Source organism: Metarhizium brunneum, chromosome 2 (genome assembly GCF_013426205.1).
Source record: "Metarhizium brunneum chromosome 2, complete sequence".
NCBI classification, from domain to species: Eukaryota; Fungi; Ascomycota; class Sordariomycetes; order Hypocreales; family Clavicipitaceae; genus Metarhizium; species Metarhizium brunneum.
This window is the reverse complement of record NC_089423.1, coordinates 2,312,416-2,338,841: the sequence shown is the minus strand read 5'-3', so window position 1 is coordinate 2,338,841 and position 26,426 is coordinate 2,312,416. Positions and strand designations below refer to the sequence as shown.

General features: G+C 51.3%; 11 protein-coding genes across 11 annotated transcripts; 4 read left to right on the top strand and 7 right to left on the bottom strand.

Moving 5' to 3' along the window:
- Positions 1–419: 419 nt before the first annotated feature.
- G6M90_00g036700 (uncharacterized protein) lies at positions 420–839 on the bottom strand (the record flags this gene model as incomplete). The annotated part of the gene is made up of 1 exon (XM_066130184.1): positions 420–839. The coding sequence occupies one exon, from the start codon at positions 837–839 to the stop codon at positions 420–422; it is 420 nt and encodes a 139-aa protein (XP_065986187.1).
- Positions 840–1,765: 926 nt separating this feature from the next.
- Positions 1,766–2,686, bottom strand: G6M90_00g036690 (uncharacterized protein; the record flags this gene model as incomplete). Its single annotated transcript, XM_014691574.2, has 1 exon — positions 1,766–2,686. The coding sequence occupies one exon, from the start codon at positions 2,684–2,686 to the stop codon at positions 1,766–1,768; it is 921 nt and encodes a 306-aa protein (XP_014547060.2).
- Positions 2,687–4,130: 1,444 nt separating this feature from the next.
- Positions 4,131–4,310, bottom strand: G6M90_00g036680 (uncharacterized protein; the record flags this gene model as incomplete). Its single annotated transcript, XM_014691573.1, has 1 exon — positions 4,131–4,310. One exon carries the CDS (start codon positions 4,308–4,310, stop codon positions 4,131–4,133), a length of 180 nt encoding a protein of 59 aa, XP_014547059.1.
- Positions 4,311–5,038: 728 nt separating this feature from the next.
- himF_0 (NmrA-like family domain-containing oxidoreductase himF) lies at positions 5,039–6,196 on the bottom strand (the record flags this gene model as incomplete). Its single annotated transcript, XM_014691572.1, has 4 exons — positions 5,039–5,295; positions 5,351–5,680; positions 5,734–5,887; positions 5,939–6,196. The coding sequence occupies 4 exons, from the start codon at positions 6,194–6,196 to the stop codon at positions 5,039–5,041; spliced, it is 999 nt and encodes a 332-aa protein (XP_014547058.1).
- Positions 6,197–9,597: 3,401 nt separating this feature from the next.
- G6M90_00g036660 (uncharacterized protein) lies at positions 9,598–10,557 on the top strand (the record flags this gene model as incomplete). Its single annotated transcript, XM_014691571.1, has 1 exon — positions 9,598–10,557. One exon carries the CDS (start codon positions 9,598–9,600, stop codon positions 10,555–10,557), a length of 960 nt encoding a protein of 319 aa, XP_014547057.1.
- Positions 10,558–11,246: 689 nt separating this feature from the next.
- On the bottom strand, positions 11,247–11,931 carry G6M90_00g036650 (uncharacterized protein; the record flags this gene model as incomplete). Its single annotated transcript, XM_014691570.1, has 3 exons — positions 11,247–11,516; positions 11,574–11,699; positions 11,755–11,931. The coding sequence occupies 3 exons, from the start codon at positions 11,929–11,931 to the stop codon at positions 11,247–11,249; spliced, it is 573 nt and encodes a 190-aa protein (XP_014547056.1).
- Positions 11,932–12,197: 266 nt separating this feature from the next.
- G6M90_00g036640 (uncharacterized protein) lies at positions 12,198–15,317 on the top strand (the record flags this gene model as incomplete). The annotated part of the gene is made up of 6 exons (XM_066130183.1): positions 12,198–12,328; positions 13,564–14,285; positions 14,342–14,378; positions 14,437–14,572; positions 14,626–14,972; positions 15,032–15,317. The coding sequence occupies 6 exons, from the start codon at positions 12,198–12,200 to the stop codon at positions 15,315–15,317; spliced, it is 1,659 nt and encodes a 552-aa protein (XP_065986267.1).
- Positions 15,318–16,154: 837 nt separating this feature from the next.
- G6M90_00g036630 (uncharacterized protein) lies at positions 16,155–17,781 on the top strand (the record flags this gene model as incomplete). The annotated part of the gene is made up of 3 exons (XM_014691568.1): positions 16,155–16,478; positions 16,587–17,340; positions 17,432–17,781. The coding sequence occupies 3 exons, from the start codon at positions 16,155–16,157 to the stop codon at positions 17,779–17,781; spliced, it is 1,428 nt and encodes a 475-aa protein (XP_014547054.1).
- A 473-nt stretch (positions 17,782–18,254) lies between these two features.
- SEC13 (Protein transport protein SEC13) lies at positions 18,255–19,481 on the bottom strand (the record flags this gene model as incomplete). Its single annotated transcript, XM_014691567.1, has 4 exons — positions 18,255–19,008; positions 19,090–19,205; positions 19,337–19,378; positions 19,479–19,481. The coding sequence occupies 4 exons, from the start codon at positions 19,479–19,481 to the stop codon at positions 18,255–18,257; spliced, it is 915 nt and encodes a 304-aa protein (XP_014547053.1).
- A 1,112-nt stretch (positions 19,482–20,593) lies between these two features.
- G6M90_00g036610 (uncharacterized protein) lies at positions 20,594–21,670 on the top strand (the record flags this gene model as incomplete). Its single annotated transcript, XM_014691566.1, has 2 exons — positions 20,594–20,713; positions 20,777–21,670. The coding sequence occupies 2 exons, from the start codon at positions 20,594–20,596 to the stop codon at positions 21,668–21,670; spliced, it is 1,014 nt and encodes a 337-aa protein (XP_014547052.1).
- A 1,188-nt stretch (positions 21,671–22,858) lies between these two features.
- Positions 22,859–25,097, bottom strand: G6M90_00g036600 (uncharacterized protein; the record flags this gene model as incomplete). The annotated part of the gene is made up of 2 exons (XM_014691565.1): positions 22,859–23,861; positions 23,926–25,097. 2 exons carry the CDS (start codon positions 25,095–25,097, stop codon positions 22,859–22,861), a joined length of 2,175 nt encoding a protein of 724 aa, XP_014547051.1.
- Positions 25,098–26,426: the final 1,329 nt, after the last annotated feature.

The following is a 26,426-nucleotide window of genomic DNA, read 5'->3' as shown; positions in this document are numbered from 1 at the left end:
TTTGCAAGTAGATTGTGTCTTTGCCATGGAGCTCGAGCAGCAAGATGAAATAGAAATGCGGTCAGCCTCTTTCCGACTGCGACTGCGACTGCAGCCTTTAGGCTTCACTGGAGTGGAAGACCATCGGGGATCACAGCAAGTCTCCTTCCCCAACGCGAGCAGCGCACGGCAGATACATCCGAGCGCATCGAGACGGGCACGATACTGCTGGCGAATCGAGAGTCGGTGCTGGTCACAAGGTTGGTGCTTCTGCCCGCCGCAAGCTGGGCCTGCTGTAGAGTCACATTCCCGTAGAGCCAAGCGGTCCAGGCAAGATTCGTCGCAGCATGGCGACGGCTTGCCACGGCAGCATTCTGGTGATTTGGGATCCGATTTGGCACTGCAGCAGTTATCTGAACAGTCCTTGTCTGGCGAGTGGACTATTCCTTCTTCTGCAGGGACGGGCTCTTGTTTATCGCAGCATCCAAGGCTACAAGCGGGAGGAGAAGGACGGCAGCAATCGTCAGCAGACTCTTTAGTCGAAGCCCCATCCTCCTCCTCTTTGGCGACTCCAGGGGGGGATTCATGGATGTCCGGGGTTGCCTCTCCATCGCAACAGGAGTCGGTGCAAACTGGGGGGAGGTCTGTTGGAGCATCGTCTGAATCGTTTGTTGGCCCAAGGTCGACGGTGCTGCCTCCGCAGCAACTGTCCTGGCAAGCTTCTTTGGAGGTCGTTTCAGCATCCTCGCAACCGACTTCCAGCTCCGCGGCTTGGTTGCCAGGACGAATTTGGACGATGTCGCAATCGGTTGCCCGAGATGCAACAGCACCCGATGGGGGAGCCGAGTTCCTCGAGTCATCGTTTCCAAGAGGCAAAGAGGCACTCGCCGGCAGCGACGAAGAGCCTGGCCCGCAGCACGAACAGTCCATGATGAGGATCCTTTGCTTGTTTGCAGGTTTTGAAGGAACAAGTGCGGAGGAGGCTGAAAGCAAAGACCAGCCAACTTCTGGACGATGCATGATCCGAGTGTCAACCAGACTCCACTCGTCTCGTGATTTCACGTCAACTCGTACTTGACATGTACCGACGACATTGAAGGCCACTACCCCGGCACCTGACGGCGGCGAGACGGAGCGATATTGCGACATTATTGCGACATTAGTCTGTGAATTTAACTTTCCTTTTGTCAATGGGCTGTTGATCTAATGGAATCGTGGTTTGAAGTCGAAAGCTAGACGAGAAAGTGTTGATGGGACTTGTACCGTCAAGTACTACCGACAACCAACCCGACGCTATCAATCTGCAGTAACACTGATCAAGTGAATAATCACAGTGCAATTACCGAAAGCGCAAAAAAGAAAAAGTAAAAAACCAAAAATTAAAAAATCAAAAAAAAAAAAAAATCGTGATGAAAAGTCTCACCTGCTGATATTACTCATAAATGCATCGACAGAACACGGGAAATTGCAAGCACTATAGACATTTGCTACCCTGAAGTACTAGCAACCGAGGATGGAGGACTTTCAGGGGGCGTGTTTGGACAGCGCGGAAATAAACGAGAGTAATGGTTGATAATTCAATATTAATGACATGGTCTTGTCCTACTTTCCGATATTTATCTATCATACAAAGCGAACCGGTGGACTGAGCTCAGCACCTGGGGACCAAGCTATCTGTGCAGGCGAGATGTGTTCACATTTTCACACAAATTTGCATCAATTGCCATTCAAGTACATCTCCAAGTTTTTAGAATGACACTGTTTACTTTATGAACCTCAGCCTCGCTCAAACATCTTCAAAATCGACCACTGGCTGCGTGGAACAATGTATCACGCCGCCAGTCAGCGGGAGAGCGTTGACATATACTTGCCTGACAACTCTATCAGGACACAACTCCTGTATCTTTATCAACGCCGCCGTGTCTGCATCATGGTCGCCGAATTTGGGCAGAATCACAGCCCCATTGGCAAAGTAGAAGTTGACATAGTTGGTCGCCGGGTCCTCATGTTCCAGACACCCAGTACATTTTGGATCTGGCTCGGCAATTTCATACATCTCAAAGAGTCGCCCTCGGGCATCCCTGTTGCCGCCAACGGCCGCCTTGACTTGCTTGTAAACCTGGTGCCACCGCTCTTCCGCGCTCTCATGCGGCCGCGACACGACGAGGACGCCTGGTCGAATAAACTGAAGCTCCGCATCGGCATGGACATCCGTAGGGTCTAGATTTTTGAACCCCGGAAACCAAATAATTTTGGTGGCACCAAGCAGACGGCGCAGCTCATCCTCAATCTCTTGCTTGGACAAGTGCGGATTTCGGTCGTCGCCAATAATGCTGCTCTCGCTCGCGATGAGGGTTCCCTCGCCGTCGTAGACCAGCGCGCCGCCTTCCAGGCGAATCTTGGATTCTATGCATGTGACGGGCGACGGGTGTGTGTCTTGCTGAATCACACGCTTTGCAAACGTCGTGTTTTCCTCTACCTGTGTCGCAGCCAGTTTTGGCCACTGCTCGCCAATCTTCAGAGAGCCATTATCGGGAACTGTTGCACCCCATTCGTTGAATCTGAAGTTGATGGCATATCGGTGGTTCCTAGTCTCGGGCGACGTGCCGTGGACATAGACGGGTGCTGTATCACGAACCCAGAGATGGTTGGTGGCAAAAGGGATAATGTCGACTGCAAACGGGCCCAGCCTTTTGCCATCCAACATGTTTTGCGCTACGTGCGAGTCCTCTAGTCTCGCATATAAGCGGACTGGCTCAAACGCGGAAATTGCAGCAGCGAGTTCAATTATCTCCCGACATGCGTTCTCATAATGTACGGGAGGGGCGGAGCATTTTGAAGGAAAGGCGAGTATTGTAGCAATGTGACGGCATGTTTCCGCTGGGTAGGTAAATTTAGGAGACTCAATGGATTTGCTTGATGGCATTCCATTGACAATGGTGTCTCCCGAATGCACGGAGCCAAGTGGCATGGTTTGAACTTTGAGGGACGAAAGAGCAAGAAAGTTCGACGTGGCAATTTGTGCTTTCTGCTTCAACGTATGCGAAGATGATGTCCGAAAAGAAGTAATTCAGAAAAGAAATCCTTATTTAATTTTATTCTTAAATACGGAGTACTGTTCTCATAATAAATACTTGTTCATGATTTAACCTCATTGCCAAGACTGATTAGTATACGGCCAGGCTCGGGTCCCGCGGTCTCCGACTGATGTACAAACGGCAGCCGAACAAGCAGCAATACGGAAACCACCCTACAGGCGAGAATTATCCAGCTGGCTGCATGTCCAATGGCCTGAATCGTATCGCCGATTCATGAGATTTGCCCAAAGACGAGAAATTCTGCATTCTACTACTATGATTATGGCTCATGGAGATGGTGGCCACCTCGGCACCCGTATACTCATGAACTCGACTTGTCATAATCGATATTGGCGACAGAGGGATCAGGGTGGATGAGTATTATCGATGCGGCCGAATGACGAGTCTCCGCGGCCCCCGGCGGCCGTCCACTGGCAACGACATGGATGGCACGGCAAGCAGACAGCACCCGTTTGTATATAATTCACTAGAATACTGGTCTGGCAATCACTTTCAATAGATTTCTTGTCCGTTGAACGCCTGCAAATTTGCGCGCAACCTGAAGATTGAACGCAGGGCCGTCGCAGGACCCGTGACTCCGTGAGCATCACGCCGGCCCCCCGCATCCAAACGCCGGGCGGCGCCGCCTGCGTGGGGCGCAATTGCCTATTTTAGAAATGGCTGGTGGTGAGTCCGCCGCCGTTGACGCCGGGCTGTGAATGGCATCGAGTCAACCAGCCAAGAGGCGTTGCTGTTTTGTCATGGCCTTGCAAAATTCCACGCGTAGCCAAAAAAAAAAAAAAGAAATAGTAAATGAATTATAGTGCAGGACTGAACAATGAACCTGTAGAAACCTGAGTCTTTCCCCGTGTTCCAACCCCGAATTCCCCTTCAATTTACATGCACCAAATACTCAGCATGCCAAGTTGCAGAGTCATCCAGCAAAAACCCATAACCCCAGCAGAAAAACCGATTGAACACGAGCTTTCGGGTCGAAAATGTCCAAGCCAAGCACAGCAATCGATTTGTTGTCATTGAGAGCGAGCATGTTTCCACAGTCAGACCGCGGGACGATTACTGGCCCAGACCGGGAACCAGCTTCTCGATGCTGTCGAGGGTCTCGCCGAGTCCTTGGAGAGGACCAGAGTGGCCGCCGAGCAGGGGAATATCTCGGCTTTCGATATTGGCCGGGGCAGCAATAACACTGCCGGCAATGAAGGCCAGGGCGGCCAAGGCGATTGAATTGCACTTCATGATGGAATACAAGATACCAAGTATCGGAAACGCTTTGTACAGGTTGGTAAGGAGGCAGGAGATGTGTACAAATTGATGTGAAATAGCAGTATGAGTACCAAAAGGTGGTTTGGTGGAGGGATTCGACGTCCGTCTTATAGGCTCACATGACGATGAGCTGAACTGACGAAGTGAAACACGATTCTCGCGACATTTGCCAGCTCCCACTGGAAGCAGTGTTGGTTGCGGATCGTAATTAATTGATATTGATTGAATGGGTTGTAATTTACCATGCATGTTGTGCAGCTATAGTACACCCTAAACTGCATACAATGTTCCATGTCGCGATTTTAGCGGCGTTTTGACAATGTGATGCACGACCACGGCAGTTCTCCCGACCAATCATCGTCTTGAAGTGCAGCCCAGTTATAATTGGAATCTCTTCAGCTGGGACTCGGCATAATTTATCCAGGAGCTCGAGTTGCGCGATTGTGCGCACGCCGTGGAAATTGTGCCGAGCCGCAATCTTTGCCTCGTATTACACCACCACCAGATGTATTTCTCATACTCAAAGGGTTGGACGGCCGTTGGCAGTATTTGATCAGACACTTGAAGTGTACAAGGTAAAAAACACTATATTAAAGTAGTATCAAATTCTACTGACATGGTCTAGCCTGTTAAGTTGTTTTTCGTGCCCTCTTGCTTCTCGGCTCGGCCTGCGCTCATCAGGGGCGAAGCCCAAGGAGACTCTAAATGATCAAATACTTTTTGATAAATTCCTCCAGATTGAGAAGCGGATACTCCTCTCTTGGCAACCCTTTGGCTACAATTGCCTTCGCCTTGAGCTCCTTGGCCTGTTCCAAACTGCTAGGTACGCCATAGTATTTTCCATCAACGTACTGACAAAAGGCGTACATTGTCTTCAATCCCTCGATATCAGGACTACCGTACGTCTCAATTGTCCTCCAATCCTCTATAGCCAGGTATCGTGATTTCTTTCCCGTCACTTGCTCCACGTTAGCGTATACCTTGTTTCTGGTTACGTCCGCTCAAGCACTTACTTCTCTGGAACTTTGCCACAAGTTCGTCGGGTTTAGCCATTTCACTAGCTGCTTGGATGAGTTGACCGTTATAAGTCTCCGGCTGCAGAAGAACGCCGTGAACCAAGTCGCCATAGTCATCCTTCATGGCAATGAAGGGGAGTTTGTCGTCCCCGCCAATACGAGGAAGTCGTAGGCTAAGATATCCGTCTGCATCGGCAGTGAACGGAAACCCTCCCATCAATTCTACAAACTCGGGAAGGGTATGGTTCTCCATGTACCAACCCGCGCTAACGATGACGACGCTTTTAAAACCCTTGGACTTGGCATACTCTCCAATTGCGTGCTTTTCTAGTTCAGTGTCAGCTTGGGAAGGGCAATGTCAGATTCTTCCGCCATCGTACCATCAAAAGAGCTACTGGGAACTTGTCCATTCGTCGCCAGGCTGGCAGAAACGAGACCGCTGTACACAAAATGCTGAACCCCGGCCTCGAATGCGCCATCGACAATGATTTTCCCCAGGTCTCTTTCCGCCATGCCTCCGGGCCGGTTTAGCAGCTGTCCAATTAGTTCCGTGTATGGCAGTACATTTCGTGTGTGGGAACTTACTGGATCAGAGCTATTTGTGTTGACAAATGCAGCCCAACTCCCTTTGAAAGCATTGTTCATCTGGTCCTGGGAAAATCCGTCTCCGTTCACAACTTCAACACTTCTCGAGATGAATGCCCTGCTCTTATCGGAATCACGATTTCTTGTGATGGCGCGAATTGCAAACTCTCCAGACTTGTTCTCTAAAAGGGAGTTGATCACACTACTGCCCTGCTGGCCAGTGGCACCATATACAGTGACAAGTTTTGTGGGCGTCATGCTTGTAGATAGTGATTAGATCTGTGGAGGTGCTTCAGTTGCTCTGGATCTTGGAAAAGTCATGAGGTAGGATATTTCTGTTCGACTCTCCTATTTGTAGTCCTCAAGATGTCGTATTTCATCCCGCCAGGCCCATAATGGTCCGCCTTGCTCCGCCGTGAGGCTGATGTCCGCCGTTGACTTGACCTATTCCGAGATGGCAGAGTTTGAATTGAGAATGAATTTTCCGCGATACTTTCCCCGGCTTCCAGAATGAAGCATTGCGCAGTGCCAGTTATAAAGATAATTGACCCTTGTTCAGCGTTCGCTATTTCAGCTTGTATCAGACTAATTGTCGTGATATTTCTATAGGCAACTAATTCAAGCATCATATTTTCACCATTTATTCATTTTCCAATTTTTGACAGGCATTGTTTGTCGTGTGCGGCAAGGCGGAGGTCGAGCGGAGCGGACAAAATCGGCAGCGGAGATCGGCTTCCGGCATCCGCGGCTCTGTTATATGAGAAGGGCTGAGTATAATGAAGTGAACCTAAATATTTGGGCGCTTTTTTACAGTTTTACAGTCGATTAGGTTTCAGTCAAGCTTATCTCGATTCGGAACCCCTATTTGCAGGAACATGTTTTCGAAGCCGTTGTACTGTATGGCTTCAGTATTTTGCGAGACGATGGAGGCATTTTGCGAAGCATTTGTTGCCAGGCATTTCAAGGTCAAACTCCGGCAGCAGACTTTAAATAATAAAATGAAATAACGATTCGGGTTTATTTCATTTCACGGTTCATACTACAGCATTCCCCAGATTGTGGCTGCAATGTCCCGACTCCCGTCATTTACGGCCACTCGACCGGCCTAATCTGTGTCCCGGATTGTGAAAGTATGTTAATGTTAAGTTTCGAATAAGTAATCCGTATGATAAAATCCAGCATATGCAACTTACTCTTTTTGAGTGTGAGGCTGAGGTTAAGCCCGCAATACACAGGCAAGTCAAGTCTTTTCCCATTGTGCAGTCTGCACACCGCAAACTGACTACGTGCGACTATTGAATATGGATATATCTCAGGACACCCGACCGTACCTATTACTGTGTCTATTACGAACACGAGGTTCCTCCTGCTTTGTTATGTCGGTGCGTACGACTTGAGTCAAGACATTATAACAAGTCTTTGCTTGACATTGCCACAATCAGTAAGTTGGATATTGTTGAAGGTTATTTACACCCTGAGCGCCTACAATAAAACGTTGTATTGCCTTGCCAAAGTACCATAATAGGAAGGGGCATACTCCAGAACCAGGGTGTCATATTACTCGAAAATCTAGATCATGTACAGCCTGCCTCACCCCTGAATCAGCACCATTTACTATTTCCGGACAAGGCGGCATATCACACGTCCCCTGAATATAACGGTGACGGCATCGATGAGAAAGCTGAGACACTTCAAACACCTGTGTGAGTTCACATGGTGGAACCGACAGACGGATCATGCCCCCGACCTAATTCCTAGTCATTGACAGGCATGCGCTATGTAGACGAATCATGCAACTAAGGGGCAAGGTCTTGTGAGTAAATGGATATTGCTGATATCCTACATCGCTGGCAGCTCGACGACAACCTGAGTAAGCTTCCGCCCAAAGCAAGGCGGTTCTTCACAGAAGAAGTTGCAATAAGATGTGCAAACATTAAATTCTTCAACTCATCCTTTTTGCCATATTTGTCCCTGGTATCTAAAAGAAAACTTCTATTGCTTAGGCCAACGCCCGAAAAATGGTTCAAGAGCACGCCAAAATCACCGCTCCACGTACCGGCTTCGCTGGCTTGGTGGCGCAATTGAACATACCCGGGGAAGTCCATTTTCCTGATGGCCTCATTATACCAGTTGGTAATGGACCTCCTAGTTTCAAACTATTCTTTCGTTCAGAAGCGGCGATTCGGACCCCCATGACGGAACTTGGCGTTGGCCGCGCCTTTATCGAAGGGGACGTCAGTCGTCTTTTCGATGCCAGATCCAGACGATACGATTGAACAAGCGTCACAGAGAAAGCTCGAGACCATGTTTCTGAACTAGGCTTGAAACAAGGCATGCGGCTTCTCGACATCAGAGCCGGCTGGGGCGGAGTGACGCAATATTGCTCTGCTCGAGGCGTGCATGTCACAACTTTGACTCTTGCAGAATAAGACGCGAGACTATCATCTCGCAATACTAGAATTGTCTAAACGGCTTGACTCCTCCAAGCTCCAAGGAGGCAATAATCGCGGGCTGGGGCGAAGAGGTGTACCGGAAATTTCGGTTATTCCTCTGGGGAGGTTAACATGCCTTTAAAGTGAACAGCCTACAGGCATACCACCTAGTTGTTGAGCGGACGGCTGCGAAAGGACCTCGTCTATCTACTCCTCGTCGGATTTTTAGAGCCCTCGGGGAACTCTGCTGACTGTTTACTCTCCCATTGTTGTCATAATCGTTGATAGACCAAAGCCAGTATGTCATTGCCAACCTCACGTCTACACTGTTATGTGATGACATTGTGTGTTCTGGAAGAGCAAGGGGCCCTTCTCATTGTCAGTATGGCCTAGTTCTAAGTAAAACGACATTCTGGTGAAATTGCCTTGACAGATCTGAATGCACGGTATGGTTTGGCTTCGCACCGAGTCTTTCCAACGGGCCAGCAGGCTTCAAGTAGGTCGATAGTGACAGTATTGAGCCTTCTACGAAGCCAATACACAATACTGTGTCACTGGTCAGTTACATATTGAAATTGATCCAGAAACTTGGACTCAAGGATTCCACGTTGCTAGCAGATGAGCCTCAGCTAAATCAACCAAGGACTTGGTCGGGACGAGATCAACCAGGCTCTCTCTCTAGTGCTAACACAATTGGCGAACTCGTTCACCGCCTTCACATACACTTTTTCTAGAACTTGTTATTCTAGAGAGACCATGGCCCCCTCAGTCAGGTGAGGTGTTCCGCACTGAAGCGATCCTCTCCAACAACCCGCGAAGCGGTCGTTTTGGCGAGAATAATGCCCAATGAGCAAAACATGGGCATGAACCATCGCGTCTACGAGTCTCCGGTTTCCTGTTCCCCGACCAACCGATTCTGTTGGGGGACCAGCGGGTCAGCCACAGCCACAGCTCCATCACCAGATCCTAGACCTCGTATCCGACAAGACTCATCAACACGGTTGTAGAGTTTTCCTACAATACTGTTCTGAAACATGGCTCTTGAAGTTTTGGCATTGAGAAACGTCAATAACCAGATTGTGCCCCCCTTTCTCTAGGCAATTAAATACCGGCCGCGCACCATCTGGCAGGATTCCTCCCATCCTTCCAAGTTCCAACTCCTTGGTCTTCGGATCCATTTCCTCGCGTTGAGTCTTGATTCATTCAACTGGCTACGGCATCTCCAGAATGCATCTCCTCCTACTCACGTTAGTATCACTTGCGGCATCAACCGTCGCCGCCCCAGCATCTGGTTCCAATGCCTCTAGCCTCCAGCACTGGCTCTACAGCAGCCAAATCGACGACAAAGCCATTGAACTCCTAGACAGCCCGGATCTCATTGGCGTCCAAGCCCTCTACAGCTGGAAATCCCTCGAGCCTTCTCAAGATGAATACGACTTCTCCACCATCAAAAACGACATCTCTCGTGTTCAAGCAAAGGGCAAAAAGTTCTGGGTCCAACTCCAAGACAGAACATTCTCTGCCACCAACGACCCCGTCCCCAAATACATGCACACGCCGCAATACAACAACGGTAGCGCACCGACCTGCGACGGCGAAGCATGTGACATCGACTTCAAAGTCGACGGATGGATGGCACAGCAGTGGAATCCCGAGGTGAGAAGGCGGTATCAAGCGCTTCTAAGTGCCTTGTCCGAGGAGCTCGACGGCAAAATCACCGGCCTCAACTTACCCGAGACGTCCATCGCGGTAAACCAGAGCCAAGACAACTTTACCAACGAGGCCTACTTTCGCGGCGAACTCGAAAACGCCGGATTCGCCGCCAAGGTCTTCAACAAGACATATATAGTGCAATACGTGAACTTTTGGCCAGACGGATGGAACGACGCCAACAACCGCTTCACTGAATCCTTCGACTTTTACGCAGAGCATGGAGTTGGTGTTGGCGGGCCAGATCTTATCCCCTTCAAGAAGGCGCAGGTTAGCAACTCGTATCCGTTCATTGCCAAGTATCACGATAAAGTGCCCGTCGCTGTCGTCGCTGTGCAGGAGCCAGATCTCGAGGAGCTCAATCCTCGGACGGGAATGAAATTCACCAAGGAGGAATTTGTGGACTATGCACATAATGTGTTGAAGGTACGCATCATCTTTTGGGCGACGTCTTCACCTTGGTTGCAGAGCAATTAGACGGCACTTGGTGTATATGGCTTTCTTGAAACTTTTGCCAGGGCAACAGGATCTTTTGTATTATTAATAATATTTTTTGCGGATGTAGTATTTCGTGTCATCAACTAGTTCAAACAATTCATCCTAAGCACATGTTAACATTCAGGATAGTAGCAACGGCTGTCTTGGTGGCACGCGCAACCATTTGACCATTCAAAGTGTAGAGTACCAATGGGAATTGCTCATAGAGCGCATATGGCTTCGACTTTGGAAAGCCAGCGCGATTGAGCTCTGTTCATGATGCGCACCACCTCTGCCCGTGGACTTCTGCAGCGATATCTGCATCAAAAATTCCGACATGACAGATAAGGTCGACTTGGTATCTGACAATAAGAGGATTTCTGTTTTGTTCTTGTTGTGAGTATCACAGATCCGCGTATCTTCACAGCAACAATGCCAGCTCAGGCTGAATCATGTAGTAGTCTACGGTGCAGCCGCGGCGACTGTGGAATGGAAAGCCAGTGGCCGTTCGCACAAAGCCGAATAGTTTCTTTCGGCTTGGTTCACTTTCCTTTTCACCCAGCGACGTATCCCGTGGCGCAGGCGCAAAGGAGCCCTAGCAAATAGAACCATTCGATCGCTCCAGGCAAGCCGTGATGGCGGATTTTTGGCTGCTCATTCACAAGGTCCTTCAGACCATGGCCTCTCGCCTAGCCATGGTGTGTCCCCCTTCGATGGTGCCCATTGTTGGGTTCCAGATCCACCAGCACTCTGTGAAGTGTTAATTTGACCAAGTAAATATTCTGCATGTGCTTGGTCGTGCAATGTTCTGTAAGTGGAATCATGTTGCCAGCATATTTGTCATATGCGGAGCTGAGTCGAACAATGCCATCTGGAAGCTGAGCGCCATTCATGGCATCCCAAATATTGGCCGCTTTGAACACAAGAATATCAGCAGCTTTAATCTGAGTATTTGTAAACTAATACACCGTCAGGACCTCAATGTATCATCGTACATCTTGCTTGTCTCAACTCACAGTCTCCATATCATCACAGAAGGCCGCGACGACATCCGAGGGGTCGTCGACATTTGAGTCGAAACCGATTTTGTCAGAAGCGGTATTCAGATTGTCTGTAGCGCTTTCGATGAATTTACAGACTTCCTACTCGAATATAAGACGGGGTCATGTTGATTACGGCTATTCAGCGGCTACTCACCTTGATAGTCTGAGGGTCATCATGGCGAAGGGCTTGCCGTAACAAGACGCGCAGTATGTTCTCAAAATCCCGATTCACAGCGCTGACTTCAGCAAAAATTGAATCAAGATCAAGGGCATATCCAACAAGTGGACCATAGAAAACGAGGGTTGCTAAACCGAACACACTAAGCTGCATAATTGCTGATGAGGGCAAATTGTACACAGAGCAAGTTAGTCGTGGAGTTTGTGCGGCCGAAAATAAAACACAGGTTGAAGAAACCTTAATATAAATATGGTATTATTGATGATGAGTAAAAGAGGGTTATTGTATTAAAGAGTGAACATGCTCGGTTTGCGTAGACTGCAAAGGCAACCACTGGAACAGACCAGGCATGTGTGTTATTATACGCAGCCGTCATATTAAATAATGTGACGGTAAAACCCCATTGTGAAACTGCCAAGATGAAGCCCCTTGAGAATGGTAATACCGCCATGTTTGTAGTCAAACTCACCATGAACCCATCTGGGCTTGCAAGGCTCCTAAGGAAGAGACTCGCAGCCGAGGGCATCCTGATACGGCAACATGCCATGCCGTAAAGCGCATGACCTGGCTGCTCTCAAACCAGGAAACAGATATGTGAAAGGCGCCATTGGCTTCAAGGAGTTGAGACTGGCACTAAAACAATATAAAGTCTCTTCGCGGAGAGCAGGACAATTCACAAAGGCTTAGTGTCTCAGGTGATCTGGGGAGGACTAGTGCCTCATCGCGGGGTATTTTAACACGCAAAACAAAACTCGGCCACTCTTCACGTATGGCACATGTGTGTAACTTGTATCCGCCGCCGTCACAGTTAGGGTTTCCCTAAAGTTGGGCGTTTCCGTGCTTCTGAGGAGGTCTCACGACTGCCGCAGGAGAGTGCCAGTCTCGACAGGACGCCAGATCTCACCATATCGGCTCAGTCAGCTTGCGAAATGTTGCCGTCTCGGGGCCGTTGTCATAACTTGCTCTCCCATCTCCGTGGATTCCAGCATGCCTCAGTGTCCTCTGCCGAGTAGTCACGTAGTCGATGCTGTGGCCAGAATTTGCTTCTGTTGACGTCAAGTCTGGATTGTGCGGTTGTACATGCACCTCTGGCGGGCGATCCTGCAGTCAGCGTATCACACAGAATCCAGTTGGCTCGCCAGGAAGGCCTCAAAATGGGTTGCATTTTCATCTCTGTGTTGCATTGATGATGAGTCTTGGTCATGTCGGAGGCTGGCTGAGCAGATCAATCTGAAAAGTGGCCGAGGCACGGGGGTCAGTTGGTCGCCCCTTCCATGTCCGTCCATGTCTTGCTCCTCTGGCCTAATGCTCCATGTCCTACGGAGTACTCCATAATGCTTAAGTAGATGGAGCTAAGCGCTGGGATTCCACCGCACAAGCTTAGTGGTTCACCCTGTCTATTATTGGGGTCGAGGACCGCGCCTTCCCCCAATCAAGGGGCTGGGGCTGCTCCCAGTAACATTGAATGTTGTCACCTACGGCAAATCACCAACCACAACCGCCCATTCACACACCCAGCCACACCTTGGGCCACCCCTTCACATCCTGGCCGAGCAATCCTCATAGCACCAGACATCATCAAACCTGTCTTTGCCGACACGTTACACCGGTATATTGAAGGCATTGCATCCGATAATTCAACATTCTACCATTTACAACAATTTTACACGTGGATTCTCTCGATCCTTCACGCCACGTCCGGCCCGATGCTGTCCTCAAGTCTGCCCAAGCACCGTTAGTAGCCCACTCGAATCGTCCAAAAGTAACCTCCTCCCCTACTCTCAGAGACGATCCTGGCGTTCGGGTCGCACAAATCGAAGCCAGTACTTTTGACGCCGCTCAATCGATTCGGCGCGCTTTTCACTCATCTCGGACCGTGACGCCCGGTATTCGCGATCAATCCGCCACATTGTCCGAGTCACAGGACGCAGCTACCGGGCCTTCTGTGTCCTCCAAGTTGGAGTTTGCTGAGCGAGTAGTGCATCCTGAGCACGAACACGACAAATTTTCACAAGATCACGACGACGTTACTGCAGCCACTACGGAGAACGAAACCGAACAGTCCCCTCCGCCGCAATATCCCGCCTCGGAGGCGTCCTCTTCCTCTCGCCCTCCACCCTTCTCCTCGCTCTTTGCGCCGCTCATCGACACCACTGGTGAATCGTCTAGCAAGGTTGTTGGCGCCGCATCAACAGAAGCCTGTGCATCTGGGTCCGTAGCTGCTCCTGCCTATTCCAGCTGCCCACCGCTCGAATCGTCACCCTTCCAGCCTGACGGGACATCCGCAAGAGCTTTCTACGATCCCGTCGAGGAAACCAAACGAGCTCTTCCCCAGGATACAAAGGCAGAGCCTGGTCGTAAGGACGAAGACGCAGAACCACCTCCCGCGTACTCAGAGGGCGACAGTCCTCTTCACGCATTCACATACGTCATGTCGGCCGCAGGAGGCGCTGCGAGTATCATTACTCAGGTCCAACAAGGGGGGCCACCCATCAATGCGATTGGAGGTGAGAAGTGATGTCATGTGTGGTTTTTTAAGACAATGTTGACTCTTTTTGTTTAGATGTCGGGGCTGACGAGACAATCGCAATGGACCTTCGGTAAGTCATGCGTTCACCAGGGCCTAGGCTATCACGCCGTGCTAACCGGTGGCTACAGTGGTACCAGATTTGTCCTCTCACGAGACGAACTTTTGACACTGCCAGAGTTTGTTCTGCTATCCCTGTTTCCGAATGGCTTGTTTCCAGAGGGGCATATGACCGGTTTTTCTGAGAATGATGCCGTGCAAGTCGATGTGAGTGGCTTCGGTCTAGCAAAAATTGCCACTGGGGCTAACCCTATCTATAGTATGATCCGGTGTCATTGCAGTACATGTTGGACTTTTTTAGAAACGTGGCCCAGACGATACCCGCCGAATCTTCGCCTGGTGCATCGCAGGATGGAGATGCTATGTCTGTAGAACCCCTTGGGTCACGAGACGATTCATCTAAGAGAGCAGGCATTATCGTTTTGAGAGAAGACTTGGATTTTTACGTTATCCCTCCGCAAGCGAATATTAGCCAGCCAGATATGATTGAGGTTAAGCGTGCGGCTGCCAAAGCATTGCAGCGGCAAGACGGCATCTTTTCAGGATTAAAGCGTAGCGATGAACCTGGCACGACGGAGGCGCATCTTATCGAAATGCTGACAGCAGGGTAAGTGAATGATGAAACTGTTTCATATGCTTTGTCCGTTGCTAACGAGTAGCCACTAGTGGGTTCAATCACGATGACACATGGGGCCATCGAGCTGGGGAGCCAAACAAGGCCGTCATTTGCAGTCTGGCATTGGCACGGCTGCGCAGCGATATTAGGGGAAACGACATGGGAACGAATGCCGTCGGCATGGCACAGAAACTGCTGCTGTTCTGGAGGAAACCTGCGAGAAGATGCTGGTGGGAGGGCGTCGAGTTGGACAACGTAGATGGCGTTCAAGGTAAGCTCAAAGTCTGGATTCGCCGCGTTTGGACATTGGAGATGAGCGTGATTGGACTCCGCTAAGGTAATTGTGTGGTCGTGGCAATTGGTGTTGAAACCGAGTTGTGAAAAAGCGAGGCCAATATGAAGAAGGCCTATACAAAGCGTAGCACTTGTTTGTGCGGTTGATGTAGTTTGGTTTGTTTACGTTTGCAGGCGTCATCCGGAATGGTGCAACTTCTGAACCCAGGCAATCCGCATAATAAGGTTGCTTTGTCTCTCACTCACTCTTTTCCTATTTTTTGTTTCCTATTTTTCTTGGGGTTTGCACTTTTCCCATGCTCCCCTTTTTTTTGGTCATCAAGCAACATGTATGCAGATTACCCCCTTTTCTTTTCTGTCATTTTTTTTTGTCATTGGACATTTAAGACTATTCAAGACAATGAAGGCAAACTAGACGGCCGTCACTAGGAAGGGGTTTATACTAAAGAGAATTGATGCAGTCATGGTGTTGGCTTCTTTGAGTACATGAGTGCAGACAGCAGTGTATCGAGTAGCAGGAAGCACGGCTCTTAGCTGTACTTGGTCTGGAGAAGACACTTGACCAATTCGCATGTTTTTGTTTTAGTGGTGTCGGCTCAGTTCAGTCTCTGTGAGAGTGTTAGTTATTTCAGCTGAAATGGGATGGGGCTCTCGAGCGGGCAATCCATGCATGTCCTTGGCATATTTTTTCCATGTGCTACATGTGGTGCTAGCTCAACCAATTTAGACCAAGACATTGCAGCTTGCCGTAGGGAAATATTGGGAATATTGAATCCACTCAGACGCTTCAATCTTGTTGCTTCCCCCACTTTGCGAAAGTAGCACGTCCAGGTCCATGTGCTTCATTTGCGATCATCGTCTGGACCACCGTTTACGGCCATGTCCCTCCGATCAGCACTCGTCGCTGTCTGGGCTGCCTCGGCGACAGCACAATTTATACCCAGCATACTAGGCAGCCGGGATGTTTCCGGCTGTCCAAACACCCTGGCCGTGTCGTATCCAGCCCCCGTGGCAGCCAAGGGTTGGACATATAGACTCGTTGCCAAGGGCTTCAAGAAGCCCCGGAGCATTGTTTTCGACGACAATGGCGGCCTGCTGGTTGTGGACGCCGGCGTTGGCCTGTATAGATTGACGGTTGACCAGGATAAAGGGGAGACGTGTGTGGTTATGAGCTCGCCCAAGACTCTTGTCAACAGCACCGAGGTGAGCTTTGCATTCTCGTCGTCTGATTTCCCCGTCTTGCGGTGCGACAGGCAACCACCGCCTCAGGAGCTTGATACTAACAATGAGGCCCGTCCGTCCGGTCCGTAGCTAAACCATGGCCTGGCGCTCTCCAACGACGGCAAGGTCCTCTACGCATCTTCCTCGTCGAGGGTATACGCCTGGACGTACGACAGCAAGGCCGCCACCGTCAGCGACACCAACTACACCGTCGTCGCCAACATGAGCGACACGGACAAGACCACCCGCACCCTGCTCATGTCCCAGAGGAGGCCGGGCATGCTTGTCGTGTCGCGCGGCACCGTCAACGACCAGGACAACAAGGCGCGCAACCCCAACTCCGGGCACGCCCAAATCCGCGCTTTTGACGTCTCGTCCCAGCGCAAAGGCAGCGAGCCGCACGACTTTATGGACGGCGTCCTGCTCGGCTCGGGGCTTCGCAACTCGGTTGGCGTCGCCGAGGATCCCGCAACGGGGGGCATCTGGTCCGTCGAGAACTCGGTCGACGAGCTGGCGAGGAACGGCAGGGACATCCACGCCGGCAACCCCGGCGAGGAGCTCAACTACCACGGCGTGCTGGACGATCCCTCGACCGACAAGGACCGCGGCGGCAACTACGGCTTCCCAATGTGCTATGCGCTCTGGAACACGACTGGCTTTCCGGACCTGGGCGGTCTCAAGCCCGGCGACCAGTTCCCCGGCCCGGACGCCGAGACCTTTACCGACGCAACCTGCGCCAAGGACTATGTTGCGCCGAGACTGGCCTTGCAGGCACACGCCGCGCCTCTCGACATCAAGTTCACCAAGGACGGCGCCAAAGCCTTTATATCTTTCCACGGAAGCTGTAAGTCGAGCCGCTCTCTCTCTCGCTCTCTCTCTCTCCCGCCCTGTAGCGCTCTTCCTCACCGTCATCTAACCGTGTGAAACAAAAACAGGGGCCACCACGAACCCCGTCGGCTACCGCATCTCATCCGTAGCCTTCGACACCTCCAAAGGCGAACCCTCGGCCCAAAAGTCGTCAACCGATGCCGCCGTGGATGTCCTGTCCACACCAGACCTGGCAAAGTGCCCCGATGCATGTTTCCGGCCCGTCGGCCTGGCATGGGATTCCCAGGGCCGTCTGTGGTTCAGCTCCGACAGCACGGGCGAGATATTTGTTCTGCATCAAAACGGCACGTCGAGCGGTGGAGGCGGCAGCACCGGCTCGCCTTCGCTCGTGGCAGACAAGGCGGCGGCCTGGGCGGTGGTTTTGGCCGCCATTGTGGCCGGGTTGTTTTTGGCATAGATGAGGCGTGGGCCTGATGGCTGTCAAGACGGTCATGACTTATGAAAATTACATATCCTCTCCAGAAAAAAAAGCCATGGGTATATGACGACTGGATGGAATCGGCACTTGGAGATGTTAGCCTTTGCTACTCGGGCGGTTTGCCGGCATATTTTGCCTGGAACCAGGTAGACAATGTATAGAAATATATGCAGCGTTAAACACTTTGACTTATTTTGGCCTGGCGCTTTCACTGCTCTGTGTCCACAATCAGTGTCAAGTAAACAGTACCGAGCGACGCACACAGAACAAACAGCTTTGGAACAGGGAATAAGGTGAGGTGGTGATCATGCGCAGCATATTACTGGGCTCTTCATCATTTCTACCTTGAAACGCCTTGCGCAATCTGCCTCAAAGTAAAAGTCCATCTGGCTGCCTTTCTTCTTCATCTCCGCCGTACAACCCGAGCCCATCCTGGGCCAATATTTTATCAGCTACTCCTCAATCGACTTGACACACTCCCACTCGCCCCGCAGGTTCTCCTTCCATAATGAGACCTTGTTGTCCGCGCCACTAACTGCCAGGACATTTCCGCTCAGAGACCAGCTGACTCGCCAGACAGGTGCATCAAAGTTCAGGACCTTGGAGTCCCATTGGCCGTTACTGGAGGGGTCTGACGTCCAAATACGCACTGTCTTGTCTTGGGAAGCCGAAGCAATGTACGATTTTTGCAAGACCGTAGGTGACCAGGCAACGTCCCGGACCCAATCGGTGTGGCCAGTCAGAGGCTCGCCCTCCTGCTTGTATGATTGCGAGGCGGGATCGAATGACCAAATCTTGAGGACATTGTCGGAGCCACCTGTGACGAATCGTCGGTTGCCAACGGAGCCGGGTCCAGGAGAACTACTGACAATGCTACCGGGGCTAGTAGCAGGAGCCCACGAAACTGAGTTGACCCCTAGGCCGTGGGCAGGGAACGTGGCGTGATCGACGGCCGTGTCCTTGAACTCGAGAACGCTCACATTGCCGTCGGACGAAGCGGTGGCGAGGAGGCAACCGGCTTCATGGGGAGACCAGGAGACCACGTTGACGGAAGCCTTATGTAGGGGGAAGTCGTAGATTCTTTGCCACTGGTTGTTTTGGCCTTGCTCCTTCCAGATGAATACCTTGCCGTCGTATCCCGCCGATGCGAGGATGTTACCGTATTTAGGATGCGCCCAAGACACGCACCAGACAGCACCTTCGTGGCTAAAATTCGACACAGATATGTTAGCCCATATTTCTCGCGCAGCAGGCAGTCGCAGCTCGTCCGTTCAGGGCCAATCGTACCCTTTCAAAGTCTCGATCAACCGCTGCGACTCGCCGTCGATTTCGAAAATCTTGATGGTGCGGTCACTCGAGCACGTGGCAAGCTTGCGACCGTAATAGTCGAGGACGGCATCGTGCTATCAAAGAACGGTTAGTTTCTCGGTTGACGACCAGGACCAAGTTTGCGCACGCGGCACGTCGACAAGCAGTAAGTTATCAGAGCGCTGCTGAAACCTGAAAAAAGATATAGGGATCAAAGAAACCATACAATCATGTCATCGTGACCAGAGTTGGCAATGACTTGCGCCGCCTGTACCAGTTGATGTTAGTATAGCTAGTAAGGATCAAACTAGGGCAGCTCAGCATCGATGCTTGGAGCTTGTAGCATGCGGGGAAGTGGCGTGAAATACCATTCTGATATATTAGAGCGTCAAATTATCGACGCCGATGCACAATGGAGAGAAAGGAAAGGTGCGTAGGCAAGATAAAATAGGAAAGGCAAATGTCGTGATGCGGAAAGGACACGGTCTTGCATCAACAGTCTAGCTCGTGGTGGATGAACAGTAGCTGGTGCCTGTGGGCCTCTCCTATCTGGCTGGCTGTCTGCGGCACCAGGCCAACTGTCCGCAACCCACTTTGTTGCTGTGCGCTTCACGTGATTAAGTACCCCGCTGAGGCCCATCTATTAGCGCCGTACGGAGTGCTCTGGAATATCTTGGAATTCATTGATAGCTCATAATATCGAGACACCAATTGTAAGAACAGGAAGCCAGCTTCCTACAGGCTGAAAAAAATGCGAATCAATAAAAAAATGAATCCAATTATTATCAAGGAATATACTGCTGTTTCAGAGCCCGTTGGCATCCACATAACATTCTAAACTCAGGTTGGGGTAGCTGACAACATTCAAACTCATAGCGAAGGAAATACAGAAATTAAATGAATGCTCAACAGCCCCGTGTCATTCAGTTCATTATTATGAGCAAGCATCGAGAACATTTGGTTGCCCGATCTAGACATGACCGCCGGCAACAGACGATGCAGCGAGAAAAAATCTGGGGCAATAAAAGCCGGGGGCCACTTGAACTGGTTCCTCCGTGTCAGCTTCGAACCTCGGAAGCTACCGAAAGAGGCAGCAACTACCCGCGATCACAGGCCCAGGCAAGTCGCCGACGCCGACGCCGCAGGACGAATGTTCCCCATGTTTCCGTGGGTGGCGCCCCTCGGCCACCACTTAGGTTCTTCATTTCAAATCACCAGCAACACACGATTCATCCTTTCTGTATTGCAATAGTGTCCACTGGCTCTGCTTTGCCATACGACGGTCATGCTGCAGCAGTAACTGTACCGTTTCCCTCGTCGTCTTACAGTCGAGATCGCCGTCGCCGCTCCATCGGCCCGCTCCACCATTGCACCGAGGCATCTCGTCACTGTCCAGCTGTCGCTCTGCTCGTGTACCTTGCCATCGCATTCTTCCTACCAGACACCTCGAGTGCTCTCAAGTCGCAAACGCATACTTTCCACCATGGCGGACGCTTCATGTAGTGGGCCGTCGCCATTCAAGCGCCTCGTAGACCACCAGTCCCGAGATGTCAGCCATCACCAGGATCGCCTAGTCGACCGTTCCGCCGGCCAGCCTCACGGTGTATGTTTCGCCTCTTGTGCTTCCTCATGTTCATGGATCGGGTACTAATATCTATGCCTCCAGTCCTTCCGATCTGTTCGTCACGAATCCCCAGGACAAGACAGCTTCGGCGCCTTCATGGACGCAACACCATCCACCATCCCCGGCATGTCTCATGACCCAGCGAATCGCCTAGCCGTCCACGCCGCTGCTCTTCAACAACCTGTCGCACCGTTGCACCATCCGGAGCTATCGCAACAAGCCAGAGCATCCCCTGTATCTGACGTGAGCAACTGGGCAGCCGACTTCAATCGCTTCTCCAGCCAACAGATGCGCTCTCCTCCAACCACCGCTCCCTCACTGCCTATGCAAATGAATCAACACCCGATGCAAATGAATTTCCAGTCCGCCTTTGGCCAAGCATTCGGAGGCCCCATGTATGGTCCCGGCGCAGCTGGTTTCATGGGACCCCAAGCCCCCGTTGAAGCTGATTTCGACAAAGAAATGTCCCAATGGATGTCCAACCACGGTGGTGGAAACATGTCCGAAGTCGACGCTGTAATGGAGCAAATGGCCCGCGAGCTTGAACTCAACGAAGCGACTCTTCCTGCCCAGGCGGAATCTACGGCTCCCCAAGAAATCCTACAAGTAGAATCGAGTTCACGCTACACAGATCTTGAAACACCTGAGATTGGCAACTTATCGCTCCAAGAGCGGGAGGTAGACCACCTCCCGGCGGCCGAAGTAGAACAAGTAATCCACGACGAGGCCGCAGCTAAAGGGAAATCTGCCGTCTCGGAAGCAGCAGAGCGCCTCCTCGAATCAGTGCAGCATGAAAACGGCGAAAAGTGGCAAAACTCGGTATTTTTATCTCTCATGCGGGACTTCCGAGATGGTCGGAAGGACATTGTCGACAATGAGATCCGCGCAATGCAGGATGAAGAGCAGCCGTCGGACCACCAGCAGCCAACGACATGACTGCATGTGGCTTCGGGCCAGTCTCAAACACACCGCAAAACAAGCATATATCACTCGGCCTTAGCTGTGGATGCCGCTCCAATCGAGATGCCCTTCATCCATCCCAATACATTGCAGGCCATGCGTCATGTCAAGCCACTCATGTGTTGTGCTCGGCATCTGGCCGAGACGGCATTTTATTGAAGGCTTATTTTACTTCCTTTTGTTCCTGCCTGCCTCCTCGGACCCCCAGTCAGCCTGGCCCGGGGCACTGTTTGTCGATCTGCCTAAGAGTCCGAACAGGAAAAGGCCTCAATAATATGCATGCATGCTACTCCATACATGGGGGCCAATAACAACACACATAGACCAGAATCATCATAGTTTTGAAAAGTGCCAGCAGGGACAGGTCAAGTCGTGCGTATCTAGGTAGCCGGAGCTCCGAAAGTCGAGACTCTACAGCGTATACAGATAGTCAGACATATACTTCAGTATCACGAATAAAAGAAATCAAAGAGACTGTGTCATGTTAATGTAAGAATCGTATGCATTGTTCTTATCTTCGCCTCATTACTATGCATCCTATAAAAGTCGCCTCTCAATAATACCCTCCATCTCTTCTTGTCTCCTGCTATAATTAACCACAGTGCTCTCGTATAGTCCAATTCCATCAAACATTTCATTCACTTGAATAAATCCGCCCACATCCGATCTAGATACAAGTAGAGAGTAGTCCAAAGCATTTGATCCTCCGTTGGTAGCAAAAAGAAAGCAAGTCGCGAAAAGGTGCAAAAAAAAAAAAAAAAAAACCGGTAATACAGTTTTGTGAGTCCGAACCGATAGTAACGCTGGTGCCGTCAATATGAATAAGGAGGAACCGTCGACGGCCGGGAATGAGATCGATCAGACTAGTTCGATTAAAATCGCAGCCGGCAATTCCTCCCGCGTAAAGAGTGACGTGAAGACGTGCAGATGATTTGAAAAATACATGGTAAAATAGAGTAGTATCGTACCTCGTAGCAACTAATCGCAACGAGCATAACAAAAAGTCGAGTCCCACACAAACGCCGTTAATGCATCCATCCACCCATGGTAACAAAGCCATCTAGATATCCAGTATATACTCCTATAAGTTTTGTCAAATATCGACATAACCAAGCCATCGCTAATTAAGTGCAAATAAATCCCATCTCACATCTCCTCTACTGACTATACAGACCATGAGAATGAAATGCAGCTACAGGGGGTAACGTCCGCGCCTCTACCCTCTAGGGAGAATATATCCCTAGGAACTGGGTCACTGACACGCTGCGTGATAGGCCCCTTGGCAGGTTTGCCCACTTCTTCGACTATGAAGGCTACAGGCATTCCATTCTCAAGAACAGGTTCTTTATCCTGACCATCACTGGTGATTCTGTATTGCGTACACGTTGCTGGAGCGTAGTCGCCGTTATTGTATGAGCGGCTCTCCACAAATTTGACCAGTTTGGGATATGGTTCCTTAAATTTGGGCAGTGGTGGCTCATCCGGTGTCGGTGTCGGTGCAGCAGGAGAGAACGGGCTAGGCATTGAAGAGATCGAGCTGGGTGTTGAGGTAGGTTTCGGTGGTGTGAATGTCTGGTTCGGGTACACGAAGACCTGAAGTGTAACGTTTGGCCAAGTGCAGATCCATGGCTTGTCGCCTTCCGTGGCCGCCAGTCCCTTTCTCGAGAAGCGAGAGTTATCCAGGCCAGGGAATGGTCCTTTCATGTGATCCCAACGCCGCTGAGGGCCCGACGGACTAGGAAGTGCGAGCTGATCTTCCCGAACCATGACCGTCTTGTTGTATTTCACTTCAAGAAACCAAGCCGGGCCTCGGTTGACTTCTTCCGTGTCCTTTACCAGCCGCATGGGCTCGAAGTCAGGAACGTTCGGGGGCTGGGTTCCGTAGATGAATTTAGAGGCCTTGGGATCAAAAGGCCTAAATTTCATGGCATAGTTGGAGACATCCGCCGCACCAGCAAGTTCGGTAACGTTCATCGAGTACCAGCGGAAAGGCATATCACAATTCCAAGCGGCGTTCTGCTCAAAACCCTTGATACAAGCCTTTGGCACGTTATACTTGTCCATTGGCGGAAGGGAAAAACAACCTGTTGCCAGGGGAGGCAAATCCTGTGGCAGGTGCTCCAGAAATACAACATTATTCGTGTTCGGTTGATTCTTATCGGATTGTCTGGAACAAGCGAGTTAATACCGCAAACCAATGCGGAGGAGCAAAATACGGATTGTTGACTTACCCTTTACCCTTGGGAGAGGTATTGTGTCTGGTCACAATAGTCCCAACTACAGTACCCATCACCACTCCCATGATAACAATTCCAGCGAGTAACAGGCATATTGTCCAGCACGGCACAACGCCCCACAGCTTCTTTTTTGCCCTCCGTTGCCACTTGCTCAGGGTTGGCTTTTCTGCAAAATCGCGGGCTGCACCATTAATTTCGTGATAGCTCTCCAGAGAAGTCCTACTGCGGATCGAGGATCCGGCTCCTCGAGGCATACCAGCCAGGTCTTCTGTGGAGGAGAACTCGGGGTTCCGAGTCGCAAGACCAATTCCACCAGCACCGGGAATAGGCTGAGCCGGGGTTGAAGTTGTTAATCCATTCGTTCTAGCACCAGCCCCATCGGTAGCATTGGCAGCTGAGACAGTGTTGTCGCAATCAGCTGCTGGTTTATGTTGAAAGGGTTCTTCAGGATAGCGTGAATATGGTGGGAGCTCTTCCATGTGACCGAGCGGCCCGATCAAGTCACCTGCATCCTCACCATCAGGCCCAATTTGCCTGCGGTAGCCGTTTCCCATGCCATTGAAGCCTACGGGAATGCGCTGCTGAGTTGGATCCTCGGAAGTAGTAGTGCTCTGGGTGTAGAGAGCGTATGGGTGAGTGGGACCGCGGGTTCCATCAAGTGTCTCTGAGGAAGGGGCGGTAGAGGAGGTAGCATTACTGTACGTCCTCTGGGGATACATCTGATAGGGATGAGACGGCGGCGTGGAGCCCTGATATAGAATATCGCCTTGCACTGGGCTGCTCGACGAAGATGACTGTCCTACACGAGCGGACTCCAGCCCGTCATTTCGAAGGGTCAAGGAATCGTGAAAGCGTGGAGGTTTGGACGTGCTTGACGGTCGGTTGAAATCTGCAAACCCCTTCATCGGGCTGGGCGCAACGGGTGGAGGTGACCGAGGAAGTCTGGGCAAATGAAATCGACTTGCCGGCGGTGATGGAGGCGAGTTCAGATTCGGTACAGCTGGCGGGTTGTTGACTGCCGGGCGGAAACCGTCAGAGACGGCGTGTGTCGCCAAATCGTATTCATAGTCGCCGAGCGCATTTTCTGCCGACACTCGTCTTGATCTCCTTGTTGATGCCCTCCTCTCCGACCTCTCTGACGTTGAGTTCCTATCGGTAGAAGGCATTATTACAATGGGAATTGGACGTTGGCTTTGCGTCGTCTTGCAATGCAGTCGGATAAACGGCGCTCAGCCTTTGGCATCGGCTGGTGACGGAGTCACGAGAGAGCCGCAAGAAGCAGCGCCGCTTCGTGCCCGCCTAAGCTGTCACCAGGTAGGGCCGTCGACGCTCGACGCTGACGCCGTGCTGATCGAAGATGAAGAACAATTCGATTCCGTCGTGGTCGGTCGGGGTCGAGTCGACTCAATCCAGGCAAGACGGTAGTCGTGTATTGAGTTATTGAGTCCACAAATACATCAAACAGCCAAGCCGGCGATAGTGACTGATGGAATCGAGAAGCCGTCTATGTGGAAGACACCGCGGACGTTTTTTGTTTCGTTGTGAGAACTCTGGGTGCGTGGTGATGGCAGTGACAAACGTTCTCTGAGCATCACCGAGATGGAACGGGACTTGGGGGGAGGCGGAGCAGACCGTTTGCTGGCTGGCGCCATGGCGGTGCGCTTGGCTGAATGCACCAGAGTATCACTACCACTACCACCGTCAGGTCCAGAGCCAGCGCCGAACAAACACCAATCCAGAACTAACGACGGGGGACTGAGGTGGGTGTTCGTTTCGGGAACCTGGCAAGAAGTGGGCAGAGCCCGTGTTGGAGATGGAGCAGGACCGTGAGAGGCATGGCAAGCAAGGGGGGGCGGAGAAAACGGGTACGAGGAGGACGACGCCATTGGCTAGCGGTCATGCACAGCTGGGGCCAGAGGGGGCCTTTCCAAAGTCTGCTTGCTCGGGATTCGATTTCCTGTCGTCGGTCAGCCAGTCACTTGCGCAACAGCATGCAGCCGTCCACTTTTGTCTCAATGATCCAAGATCCGAGTGCTGGCCTGGCCTGACGGGGCAATTGCCAGATGCCCGTCGGAACCTTGGCAGGCCAACCGGCAGGCCTTGGCCGCTGGACAAGGAGACGAAAAGGCGAGGAGCCCTGGAAGAGAGGCGGAGGACCAAAGCACAACACGGCACCAGCAGCAAGGATTAGACGGGCCACTTTTCTCAACCGCCAGATCCACCTCTCCTTTGTCGACTCTCGAGTGGTGGAACGGATACGTTCGGATTCTGCGCGCCAGACGGGACCGTTTCACTGGCGCTGATGTGAGACGATAGACAGTGTCGTATTGTACATACAGCACAGAGAAGGTTACGGAGTTGGGGAGTACGGAGTGTGTAGGCCCCAAAACACGCTGAGATGTCTCTTGCCGTGAAAAAGGAGGGGGAAAGGCGACACACTGGCTGACTGCTTACAGAGTTGGGCAGACAAACACACAGGCACTGCGGTGTGGTTC